General features: G+C 48.1%; 1 protein-coding gene across 1 annotated transcript in view; it reads left to right on the top strand.

Annotated features, from left to right (window-relative positions):
• The window catches only part of MYL3 (myosin light chain 3), a 40,881-nt gene that overhangs the window by 16,721 nt on the left and 10,623 nt on the right, over nt 1–13,537 (top strand). Inside the window, exons 2-3 of the mRNA XM_073329601.1 lie at nt 2,395–2,422; nt 12,345–12,494. Coding sequence (XP_073185702.1) covers nt 2,395–2,422; nt 12,345–12,494 — 178 coding nt within the window. The remainder of the gene's footprint in view (nt 1–2,394; nt 2,423–12,344; nt 12,495–13,537) is intronic.

Here is a 13,537-nt window from a genome sequence, read left to right as displayed (position 1 = left end):
TTTAGCTTCTCCACAGGCTGAGGGAGGAGAAGGGTCAGAGAGTACAGCTTGGAAGGGAGAGGTACCTGGCATGGCAGATCTATGCAGGCTAAAGCCCTGACCTGGCTCTACCTCCCTTCTTCCCTGCACAGCGCCCCTGAGTGGTTGCCCCAAACACAGGAAATTTGGCCCAGATCCTCAAAGGTATTTAGGCTCCTAACTGCCAAAGGCTTTTGAGGATCTGGGCTTTAGTCTGTACCCAGACCATGAGTATAAGTGCTGGAATAACAAGACAGACAACGGTGATACATCACCTACCATGTAACGTAGACAGAGCGAATCATGAAACCCAGTTAATGGGGACAGACCTCAGATGACCCGCTTATGCCCGGGGAGAGGAAGAATAGGCTCAGATTACAGTGCAGGGCTAGGAGACCAGGGCTTTGTTCCTAGCTCTGTCAGGGCCTGGGGCAAGTCACTCAGCATGGGCTGCTGTGAGTCACCAAAGCTGCCCGGGGATCCCTGTGGAGTTTACGCTCCACAATGACTGCGGAAGGTGTGACTAGCGATCATCGGGAAGGGCACTTAATCCAAACAACAGGCCAGCCCCTGGGCCACCCCAGGCAAGCAACTCCCATGATATCTTGCTCCAGCCACGTCCTATTCTTTTAGCAAGCCCAGGAACTCCTGTGACCCAGACAGGGGTCCCCGTTTGCCTTCCAGGGGAAAAGGGGAGCGGGAGGATTCAATGGCTGGGAAAGAGGGAGGAGGGTGTGAGGACTTGTGGGAGGAAGGGTTAGTGGGTGGGTTGACCAGCAAGGGGGGAATTCAGAGCAGAATGCTTGTGAGAGGGTTTGGAGTAGGTTCAGCAGGTGGAAAGGAGCATTGAGGCAGGTGTGGGTTGTAGGAAGGTTAAAGAGGTCACTGAACAGACAATAATACTCATCCTCAGTATTAAGAGCAGACTTAGTATCTATCTAATTTATCTAGCCATCCATCCATCCCCATACACACCTCTATATCTACCCCATACACACCCTTTTCTATCTATCTATCTATCTATCTATCTATCTATCTATCTATCTATCTATCTATCTATCTATCCCCTCCCCTGCCTACACACATTTCTCTCTCTCCATCCTCTCTTCTGTGGATTATGCAGTGGAGAACCTCAGGTATCCACAGATCAGAAAGAATTTCAAGAAGCAGATGGTACCAAAGCTCATGGACTACTGAACCAGGGAGCATGACCTCACACTAATAAACACATGGGCCTGGGCACTGCAGGCTTTTGCATGCAACGGAATAGCTCTGTGCACAAACCGATGGGTTTGTGGGTTTTGCTGCCGAGCACAATGTGTGTTAATAGCTTTAAAAAGGACTGAGTGGAAAAAAATCTTGCAGGGCACAAATGCCACCTCATCACCACGATACAGACCTTGATGGGTTTCCGGGCCTCTTCCCATCCTCAGCATTTCTAATCCCTAACCCAGCCCCGCCCTGGTTAGTTAAGAACCTCGTTATTAACATTAGAATTCCTTAGCCTGCCGTAGAAGAGAAACACATTGGTTCCATTTTGGGGACTCCTTGTTTGCGTTGTTTAAAAGAATGCAAGAAACAATGCCGGTGCAAACTCCCTGCACACACACACAAAGGCCACAACCACATGAGGTTAATTGTGCTAGGTGCTGTACAAACATATAATCAGTAACTGTCCTTGCCCCAAAGGGCTCAGAAACACAATGGCTGGCAGAGAAAACGCTAGTGAAAGCTGGACTCGTTCCAAATAACAGTGTCATGCTAAAACAAACACCGTGGTTCACTCGCAAGTAATAGTGGGTGTAAAATATTGTCTTTGGGAAAGAAAAGTTACCTTGAGAATAGTCCCTAGATCTTTCTAGTGCTTTTCATCTGTAAATCTCAGAGTGCTTTACAAAAGAGGTCAGGGTCATTATCCCCATTTTACAGATGGGGAACTGAGGCAAAGAGCAGTGAATAGTGAAATCATTTAGTCAGCGCCTAGCTTTGGGCATTATGGGCCAGATTTTCAGTGCTGAATGAGTAATCTAAATAAGTGGCCATATTTTCACATTTTGATTTCCATCCATCCGAGTTAAAATGGGACATATTTTCAATTTTTTAATAAAACAATCCTTGATCAGAAACAGAGCAGAGAAAGGTGCTGGGTTGACAGTGGCAGGGCCCTATTTTCCTCACCCTATTTCACATTGACCCTCTCTACACAGAGGGTTTCCACAGGCCCATTGGAAGTGCCAGACTGGATCACACCAGGGGTCGACCTAGCCAAGTAGCCTTTCTCCAGCAGTGGCCAGCACCATATGTCAGAGATCGCAGTCCCTGAGGTACATCAGCAGAGGGACTAAACTGTGACTTTTTTTTCTTGCTCTCTTTCAGCTTGAATTCACGCCCGATCAGATTGAAGGTGAGGAGAATTTGCTTCTCTTTCCAGGTGGTGGCGGTGGGCGGAATGAACACAGCCTCTGGAGCTTATAATTAACTTGACAAAGAAGATACTTAATTAACAGCTTTGCTATTTGTGGTATGGTCGCACCTGGTGGCCTCAACTGAGATTGGGGCCCTACTGCGGTAGGTCCTGTACAAACGCATAGAAAAGGACAATCCCTGCCCCTTTGGGATAAATAGACAAGACAGACAATGGGGGCTGGGGGAAGGAACAGATGAGCTAATGACTTGCCCAAGGTCACTCAGCAGGACAGAGTGGGGACTAGAACCCCCGTATCTCCAGTTCCCAGCCAGTGCCTTAGTCACTGAACAAACTGTCATATCACCCCAGCTTTCTACCCCATAATGCCAGCAGTCCACTGGGGTAATTCCATGGCAACAGATAAATGCTCTGGTCAGGGCAAGTTCTCTCTAAAGGCAGGGGCACAAAACCTAACAGTGAGAGCATATTCCAATGTGAGTAAAAGGCACATCACAACTGTGTTTTTTCTCTGGGCTTAAGCAAAATAGGGTTGTCCCTAATTTCATGTCTGGAGCCAGATCCTCAGCTGGTGTAAACTGAGGTAGTTTCAGTTATTTCAGCTAGCGTTAGTCCTTTCAGTGGTCATGTTTCTTTGGGCTTGTCTACACTACAGAGCCTTTGCCGGTATAGCTATGCCTGCTGAGGGCCCTAGTGGAGATGCAGTGTAAACCAACAGACGTACTGGCATGGCTTCACCACCTCTCCATACAACTTTAGCACTTTGCCGCCATAGATTCATAGATTCCAAGGCCAGAGGAGAGCACTGTGATCATCTTAGTCTGGTCACCTGTACAACACAGGCCGTAGAATTTCCCCAAAATAATTCTTAGAGTAAATCCTTTAGGAAAACATCCAAACTTCATTTTAAAATAGTCAGTGATGGAGAATCCACCATAGGATCATAGAATAGAATCATAGGACTGGAAAGAATCTTGAGAGGTCATCTAGTCAAGTCCCCGGCACTCATGGCAGGACCCTTGACTCTTGGTAAATTGCTCCAATGGTTAATTACTCCCATTGATAAAAATGTATGCCTTACTTCCTGTTTGAATCTGTCTAGCTTCAACTTCCAGCCATGGGATTGTGTTAGACCTTTCTCTGCTAGACTGAATAGTTGTTCCCCATCTAGGCATTTATAGACTGTAATCAAGTCACCCTTTATCCTTCCGTTTGTTAAGGTAAATTGAGCTTCTTGAATCTATCACTATAAGGCATGTGTTTAATCCTTTAATCATTCTCGTGGCTTTTCTCTGAACTCCCTCCAATTAATCAACCTCCTTCTTGAATTATGGGCACCAGAACTGGACACAGGATTCCAGCACTGGTTGCACCAGGGCCAAATACAGAGGTAAAATAACCTCTTCTCTCCTACTTGAGATTCCCCAGCTTATGCATCCCAGAATTAGCTGTTTTGGCCAGAGTGGGTATGTCTATGCTGCAATTAAAAACCCATGGCTGGCCCATACCCAGCTGACTCGGGCTTGGAGGACTGACACTAGGGAGCTGTTTAATTGTGGTGTAGATGTTCAACTCAGGCTGGAGCCCTGGCTCTAGGACCCTGCAAGGTGGGAAGGTCCCAAAGTTCAGGCTGCAGTCCAAGCTACACATCTACACTGCAGTTAAACAGCCCCTTAGCCAAGCCCCTTATACCGAATCAGCTGGCACAGGCCAGCGGCGGGTGTCTAATAGCAGCGTAGACACACCCTCAGTCACACTTGATGCTCATGTTCAGCTGACTATCCACCATGTCCTCCAAAACTTTGTCAGAGTCACTGCTTCCCAGGACAGAGCCCCTACATCCTGTAGGTATGGCCTAGTTGCGTCTACACGAGGGGTTTTGCCAGCATAGCTGTGTCGGCTGGGCTGTGTGTGATTTTTTTCACACTCCTTGCTGACATAGCTGTGCTGTCATAATTTTGTAGTGTATACGAGGCCTATGTACCAAACAATCGTTGAAATGTCCCTCTCTTCTTTTTCTCTTTCTTACTTTGATGGCTAATTTTGTTTGGGTCCAGATCCTTCCACAGCAGTTCCCTAGCTGTGTGTATGCACGGTGTCTAGCACATCGGTCTCTTGCTATGTGGTGGGGAGAGTAGTGGTCTATGTCAGAAGCAATTTACAACATCTCTCTGCAAGGAGAAAAGGCAGAGCCAAGGCTCCACCAGTGCCCCCCGCCCCCAGTTCTGGGCATGGAGTAAGCTGGTGCATAGTACCTCCTGGCCCCTGTGCTGCTGGACCCAAGATCTGGGCAGACCCTGCAGGGGTGCAAGAGAGACTGAATTCCTTGGGCAAGTCACCATCTAGCATGTAAAGCAGGGGTGAGGTGGGCCCCCTGGCGGAGTCTGGAGAAGTGATCATTGATGGTACTTGGTCATATGGCTGGCCTGGTGACGCTTGGTCACACCGAGATGCTGCAGAGGGGAACAGAGACTTTCCACATGAATGTTCCTTCAGAACAGTAAGTGGGGTTTTTTAGTTCCATTGTTTGTCCCTTTGGATGAGGTGTATCTCCTGACCCTTACCCACCTGGTGAGCACAGCTTGTTTATCTCACAATGACCAATGCTTTCTTTCTTATAAGCTACACACATCTCCTCCTCGATCTCACAGCACTTGATCCCTGAGCCGTGTCTGCCCTGTTCTTACCATGCCTGCCATGGAGACATGCTGCACAATACACTGAGGGGAAGGGCACTTTAATTTACTCCTTGATGAAATTAAGACACGTTCCCAAATGGCTCTGTGGTGCTCGGCAGAGGGTTGAAAATCATACGTCGTTCAGATTACAGACATGCAAAGCAGATTTATTACATTAAGGAAAACACAAACGCCCCAATGAGAAAGAATAAAATCACTCAATGTAACCATATGTCCTTTCTTTAAAAAAAAAACAAAAAACAGCCCTTCTTTGCCTTTGAAAACTTTTCCCTGAGTTAAATTGGAATTTAATCTGTTGCAGCTACATAATGGAACTCAGAGCATTTATTTTATTTTAATTTATTTCATTTGAAGGAAAAACATCAAGCTCAATTTCCTAGCCGGCCACCCCGGTCCCAGAAACTGAGACGGAAGCCGATCTCATGTAGTGCTGCAAATACCACATGACGTAGCTGGCTGCCTGTAGCTTGGCACCCAATGTAGGATTTGTTTAGACATAATTGATGCTTTGTGGTTGAACGTCTGATGGGGTTTTTAACAGGTTCTCAAATGTTTGAAAGGTAGAGCTGACAAGCTGGTTATCAGCACAGTGGAAAACTCCCCTATGGGTATGGGACCACAGGCTGATTGAAGGGAAGGAGGATGGGTTTCTTACTTTCAAGGGTTTTTCTGATCCAGGACGTACTGGATTCATGCCTTTTGTCTTGAGCCATAGGTTCTGCCACTGATGTACTGCAAGACTTGGGAAAGTAATTTCACCACCCTGTGCCTCAGTTTCCCTTCTGACAATAATAGATCATTTAAAAAAAATGACTAGAGATTCCGTGTGTGTCCATTTCTGGGGCCCAGACTGTGTGGCCTGACACACAGAGCCACTTTGCTCCCAATGAGATGCTGCACTGAAGCACATCCCAGAGAGCTTTCCACAAAGGGTAAGAGAAACGCCCCATGTCTTAGGCAACAGTTCCCATCTCATTGAACACAGCTACTGGCATCCAAGGTTGTGTGTGAGCAAATGCTGAGCTCACAGGGCTACATTCTGAGCTGCAAGCCAGCCCCCTTGCACCATTTCAGTGGCACAAAGGGGTTTGAAAACAGCTGGATTGCCCCTAAAAGGTGATTCTCCTAAGGCTGGAGAGTCCCTTTCTGGCTCCTATGCTCTGTCCCCACCCACTGCCCCATTGGCCCTTGGTATAGGAGATATGTAGGGGAGGGTAGAGGAGAGGGCATGGCTGGAGCACTTCTGTACTCTGCTGACTTTCAGCCAGGAGAGAACCTCTGGAGACCACAGATATATGGTGTATTTTGGAGTAGCCCTAAGGCTGCTCTAAAGTGCAGCAGGTCCAGGGCTGGTATAGACCATCCCTCGAATCAGGGAGCCATGCCCATCTCCTTCACCCACAGGATACCAGACAGAGCTGAGAATCCAGGTTTGCCATATTATCTAGTGCCAGTCTCAAAGTGGGACCCGCAGGCAGGGACCACGTCAGCCTTTGTGTCCATGAAGCGCAACACACCGCTCCCACACTGCATCAGCAACAGTGGGAGTTACTGAGGGGAGGAAAAACACTACAGGGCACCAAATCCCAGCCCATGCCAACTCCACTCTGCTCTATTGACGCTTCCACAGACCATGGTGTGCGTGCTGTGAGGGTAGTGCCGGCAGAAGCACCGGTCAGTAAAGGCATCACGTACTGAATGAGCTAAAAATACTGCCCGCCCATCCGGTCCTTGGTGCAATTCCTTCCTGACCCTCATTGTGGACTGGAGCCCTGAAGTTATTGGCAGTGGGCGTCTTTCCATTGATTTCAATGAGCTGTAGATCAAGCCCTGATCTTTCCCTGCTGCCTTCTGGGCTCAACCTAGGAGTTTTATCAAAGGAGATGCCTGGCCCCTTTTCCCTTTGCGTAAGGAGTCAGCTGCAGCAAAAAACTGATGAGAGCAATCTAGTCTGTTTGATTCTGCAACAGGCAGAGGAAGATGGAGTGGAGGCGTTCGAGTGAGTTTCCCACCCGTGGAGTGGAGCATGGTTACTGCCGCTCATCCTGCTACTACAGGGAGAGGAGAGACCAGAGAGATAGGGTGGGGAAGAGCCCCAAAATGAAGAGTGCCCAGGAAGGAGGAGAAATACAGAGACGAGGAAACAGAGAGAGGCCTGTCCCATTGCTGTTTGGTCTGGACAGTTTAAGATGATGGGTAGATTACGGGAACTTCAGCAATGTCTCCGAGAGGGTGTTTCAGTGGAAGTTCCCAAATCGCAGCATTGCCGAGGGGGCTAATGGAATCAGAGCAGACCTGCTTTCCCACAGTGCAACAGCCCTTTCCCTCCCGCCTGCCCCCAAGCAATGCACGGCAGCATCAGGCCAAGGTCTGCGCTGGAATTCAAAGCCACAGCTCTGCGAGCACCACTGAATGAGCTAGACGGAGATCGGAGCTCCTGCTGACAAGGACTTTCGAATCGTTAAGGACAGGCCAAAGCAAACGAGAGAGAAACACTGCGAGTAAAACCCAGTGTGTTTTTTCAGCTGCAGTCAGGCAAGAGCCGCCACAATGGCAGGCCAGAGCCGCCACTTTCACCTTCAGCCCACGGTGATGGAAGGGCCATGATCTTCGGACAGGTTCGCAGCAAATGGCGTGGTGATAACCAGCCAGGCTGGGGAGAACCTCATTCTTGGCAGCAAAGGGTGGAGGAAACAGACCGATTGCACCGTGTCTGGTGTTGAATCTGGCCAGGCTTCTATCTCCAAGTTTGTCTCTTTCCACGTCTGCTTTCCAGAGGCATCAATTTGTTTCACTCCAGGCGGTACGATAAAAGGGCATTTTGTTTTCTATCTCAAAGGCCATGAATTTTTCAGAGGCCGGGCTGTCTAAGTGGTCAGAGCACAGAAGGAGCCTCTTTTTGTCCCTGGCAAACCATCAAAGTGAAGGAGCTTAGCCAAGCCCAGTCTATGGTTCTTGTTCCTAGACAACCAGCCTTCAGTGCCCTGAGTGGTCCCTGATGTAGTTCTATGATTCTCAGACTGTGGTCTAGGTGTGTCACTGCGGGTGAAGAGATGTGATTGTAGCCTCCAGCAGTCAGCAGGCTTTGAATCTAGCACCTTTAGCATGGACCTCCACTGCTGGAACTGAAGGAGTAACTCTTTTAGCTGGCAGCAGTAGCAGGCTGTTATCCTCAGCATGGTGCAGCCACTGGAGGGGGACAGAACCCACACTTTATAAGCATATCCCAGGATCATATCGCCATCTAGTGTGTGGCCTCCATAAGTAGAACAACCTGCTACTTACACCTAAGAGAGTTTGCCATTCGCCTGGGAGATGGGCGCAGAAAGAGCTGGGTTCAATCCGCATTGACAGCTTATTGAGCCTGTATGTATGTCACCCTGGTTTGTTACAGACGAGCCACTGGAGGGTCACAAAATAAATGGTTTTGAAAGCCACGCACACGTGGGTTGGGGTGGTAAAGGAGAGGCGAGTCCAAGAAAGGATGGTTCTCTGGTGAAGTGGGCTGCTTCTTGGGAAACTGATTTGGTGTTAAGTTATTGGGCCAGATTCTCATTTACACTAAGGCTCCGGTGGAAAGGTTCATTTACATCCACATCAAGGTCCCTTTACACTGGCAAAGCATGTAAAGGGGCCGTTGGGTGAATCAGGCCCAACAAGCTAGCAGTCAGTTAATAATGAGGACAGACAAATCTAGAAAATCCCCAGCTGCTGGAGACGGGACACTAGCGGGGAAGGCTCTGAGTAACTTCAGAGAATTCTTTTCCAGGTGTCTGGCTGGTGGGTCTTGCCCATATGCTCAGGGTCTAACTGATCCCCATATTTGGGGTCAGGAAGGAATTTCCCCCCATGTCAAACTGGCTGAGACTCGGGTGGGCAGGGGGGTTCGTCTTCATCTGAACATGGGGCATGAGTCACTTGCAGGTTTAAACTAGTGTAAATGGTGAATTCTCTGTAACTGAGGTCTTTAAACCACACTTTGAGGACTGCAGTAACTCAACCAGAGGTTAGGGGTCAATTACAGGACTGGGTGGGTGAGGTTCTGTGGCTTGTAACGTGCAGGAGGTCAGACTAGATAATGGTGATGGTCCCTTCTGACCTTAAAGTCTATGAGTCTATGAGAAAGATCCTCTAACCCTTCAATCCATGCCCCAGATCCAGGTTCCAGCTCTGATCGCTTGTGGAGACTTTCCACCTTTGTACGCCAACAAATACAGTCACCAGAAATGTGTCTCATGTCAGGAGAAGTAAATGTTGCCAAAGAATTGGTTTTATACCCACCTCGCAAACCTTGTGCTTGGATGCATCATCAAGCAGGTACTTCCCATCACAGACTTGTCCTAATTCCATCTCTCCTTCACCTCCTAGCGCTCTGTGGACTATGGGTCAGAGGATGAGCCCCTGAAGCTGGTGAGCAGTTGTTCACACGGGCAGTCTCACTGGAGTCCATGCTCACCAACCTCTAGGCTCCAGTCCCACCATCAGTGGGGGGCTCAATGCAGGAATGAGGTTCTCTGGCCTGTGTGATGCAGGACCCCAGGCTGGATTATCACAATTGTCACTCTAGCTTTAACAGCTACACATTACTGAATCTGGCCCTTCATATTGCAGTTATTCCTCTCCTGTCTGCCTTTCTCTCCCCAGTCTGCATGTCATGGGAGTCTGGTGAGACTAGATTTCCTTAGCCCTCCCTGGATCCTGTTTCATTCACTTATTCATTAGTTTGCATTCAGAATTTTGCTCACTTCTCCTCTCATTTTTTATCATCTCTCTCCTTTATTTCCATTTTTTCATTCTTTCCACTGGCATCTCCTGGCAGCTTTCTCTTTCTTTCCCTGTTAGTCCCTTCCTTCTCCACTCTCCTTTTTCCTCCTGCAGCACTTTGCTTGTTTCTACCCCCCTGCTCTTTTCTTCCACTGCTTCTTTCTGCATCCCCTCTCTCTCCCTAGATATGCACAGTCTCTCTGTCTCTCCCTGTCTCTCTGTTTTTCTTCTTACTCTCTCTCTCTTTCCCTCTCCTGGGCGTTGTCCCCATAGTCAGGGCAGACACCAGATCCCCTGGGAATTATTTGCTACAGCATGGGGCTCATCTCACGGTACCCTTGCTGATGGCTGGACAGAGAACGCCATAGTGCGTGGTATTCAAATTTGCTCCATTTCCAGCTGTTCTCTTGGGATTCGGGGCAGCAGGGAAATCCACTTATCTATCTTAGATGCTTAACCTCTCACCGTGCTGTGGAAGCCCCAAGAAAGCTTAAGGGCAGGCCTGAACTTGATTTGAAACTGGGCCTCTTGCAGCATCTTGTAATAGGACATGCTGCGCCATAGTCACCTGCAGCTCGGGTGGTTCTTTATCGTAATGAAAGTGTGCTCTCACTAGAGCACAAGGTCTATGGCTTTGGGGGATCGCTTGTGGCCATATACAAAAGCATCCCTCTTTCTGAGCTCAATGGCTCGCACAGTTGTACTCAGAGCAGTGAAACCGGGGATGCTCGTCCCTCCTCATTTCTTAAGTTAGCCATTAAACCACTTGCTGGCTTAGTGGATATATTATTATGACTAATTGCTACCTACATTCTCAGCTTGAATAGCTTGTGTTCTTCTCCTCCGTCCAGCCATTAAGGAATCTGGTCCCAAAGAGACCAGAAATACACCGTCCAATACATACCCATTGCCAATGCCAGTTCAATCCATTCCCAGCCCAACCAGGAGAATATGGGACAATGGGCGTATTACACATCATTGACTGCCTGGGCCTTTCTTTCCAATTTGAAATAACAGATTTGGATGGTAACTTGGCACTGACCGCGGGTGTGAGGTTATGTATTTATTGCTGCACTTCAAGGTCTTCACATTTACAGCAAAGCAAGGGTCACACAGGAACAGCGAAACAGGAAGTTTGACAGTTCTAGTGTTGCAAAGTCACTTCCTCATCACAGAGCAGAACATTTCAAATCCACCCACCAATAATGTCTATCATTCTTGAAAACGTTTCGTGGTGTAAGTTATTGGCTGATTTTCAAGCTGTCCCAACAGCAACTAGAGTAGCCTAGGGGCTGCTTTTGATTATGACAACTGCTTACAACCCCTAAGAGACCATATGCCAACTGTGCATTGAAGTAGCGGAGAGTGGAGCTCTGTTCTGCTACCCCCTGCATGCCCACTGCCTGCCTCTGCCTGTCCCTGACACACAGCATAGGTGACCTGTTGGTACAGGAACCAGCTCCTACCATTTTTACACTACAGCCAAATTCTGGCTCCACTGTGCTACTCAGCTACTCCTTTGTGCCGCTCAGAATCTAGCCCTTAACTTTTAAGGCCTAAAAGACTTTCTGATTCCCAGGGCTTTCAAATAGCAACACCAATCCTCCCTGTTCTGCCGTTGCTTCATCAGATTGCCAAGAGGGAAGCTTCCTAGTCGGTTGCTAACCACTATTACATTGTTCGTCTTTAGCAGTCAATTATTCTCACTATATAGTTCCCTTAGGTTGAATTTGTTCAATCGTCATTCAGTCATTATGTTCAATGGGCTTTTATCTGAGCAAAGACTGTACAGTTAGGCCATTACATTAGCCTGTCTTTACTGACAATACCTCTTGAAGGGGTGAAGAGGCTGTATTATAATTAGTCACCTCAAGTGTCAGAGGTAGGGTTCACCCTGGATAAGCACCCCAACGTCTTGGGGGTTGATCCACACATTGGCAGTGTGTGTCAAGTGAGCATCCACTACAAGAGAACAGCCTGCAAATGCTACCAGCCAGTAGAGATGCCCCTTTAACTCAAATGGAATAGGAAGCTCCTGTATTGTAAAACCCTACGGATGACTCATGCAGGGGATTGTTAAGCAAGCAATTAACATGTAGAGCTGCTATTGAAGCCAATGAGAGTTCTGGGCCATGGAGCGCACTCTCACTGGTGTGCATAGCTCTCAAGGTCTGGCTTTCCCATGAGCTTTCCTGTATTTCCCCTGAGTCGGAAATACCACAAGAAGAACCGTTTGACCTGTTTAATTCCATTCCTGGCTGGAAGCAGGAAGTGTGGTGGAGGAGGAATGTAAACATGTCAGAGAACTACAATGTTAATGAACTCTTCCAAATTGCAAACCAAAAGGTTCAGGGTCAGGTTGAGTGAGAGTTTGGGGGGAAGGTTCAGACAGGCTGTTACTTTATCTCTCTCTGTGTTTTTCTCTTTGTGTCTCCCAGAATTTAAGGAAGCCTTCTCGCTCTTCGACAGAACTCCTCGCTCTGAGATGAAGATCACATATGCGCAGTGTGGAGATGTTCTGAGGGCTTTGGGGCAGAATCCAACCCAAGTGGAGGTCCACAAAGTCCTTGGCAGACCCAAACCAGAAGGTCAGTGACCCTCTTTCTGTTTGTTTTCGGTGAGAGATCTCCAGGAGTAAATTGTCAGGCCAATCGGATCGTGTCTCCCTCGGTTGGTGGAAAGATTGATTGAGGTTAACATAACAACCTGGAGCAGCCTCCTCTGGGGTTCCAAGTCAATCAGGGGCAATGAGAAGAGATGGTCGTTGTGGTCAAGGCACTTGAGTGGAATCTGGGGTCTCTGATCTCAATTCCTAGCTCTACTATGCATTCCCTGGGCAAGACACTTAGGGCTGAATGCTCAAAAGGAATTTGGTGTTGTGATGATGAGTGTCACAACAACTAACTTCTAGGTGCCTGGAAAAATCACGGTGATTCTCAAAGCCTGAGTTAGGCACCTAAGCTCTTACACATTAATGGGGAGACATAGGTACCTTACATTTTTCAGAGTAGCAGCCATGTTAGTCTGTATCCGCAAAAAGAACAGGAGTACTTGTGGCACCTTAGAGACTGACAAATTTATTTGAGCATAAGCTTTCGTGGGCTACAGCCCACTTCATCAGATGCATAGATTGGAACATATAGTAAGAAGATACATATATATACATACATACAGAGAACATGAAAAGGTGGAAGTTGCCATATCAACTCTAAGAGGCTAATTATTTAACCTTACATTGTGATTCACCAAAGCCACCACACAAGGCAGGCAGCCGCCTAAGCTAGCCATTGGGAGATGCTGGCCAGAGGGGTGTGTCCCCTCTCACAGAGATAGGCACTTGAGTTCCAGCTGCAGGGAGGCACCTAGTTCTGCTTGTGATTCTGAAGCTGGAAACCCTCCTTGGAGTTAGGTGCCTCATGCCATTTTAGCAAGAAGCCAGGGGGAGAGGAGACCTTTTCGCCCGGTGGTGAGGGTGTTCACCTCTCCTTCTGCCTGAAGTGGAGAAACTATTGCACTGCGGATATATAATTAAGGACCCATTGGAACAGGAGAACTGGATCCTGGGTCCCCCCCATCCTGGGTGTGCTCTAACCAGCAGGCTATGGAGTCATGCTCATGTGGGTGTGCTCTC

The sequence above is a fragment of the Lepidochelys kempii genome, chromosome 2 (assembly GCF_965140265.1).
Source record: "Lepidochelys kempii isolate rLepKem1 chromosome 2, rLepKem1.hap2, whole genome shotgun sequence".
Taxonomy (NCBI): domain Eukaryota; kingdom Metazoa; phylum Chordata; order Testudines; family Cheloniidae; genus Lepidochelys; species Lepidochelys kempii.
The sequence above is the reverse complement of the archived record's forward strand: the minus strand, read 5'-3'. Positions and strand labels throughout refer to the sequence as shown.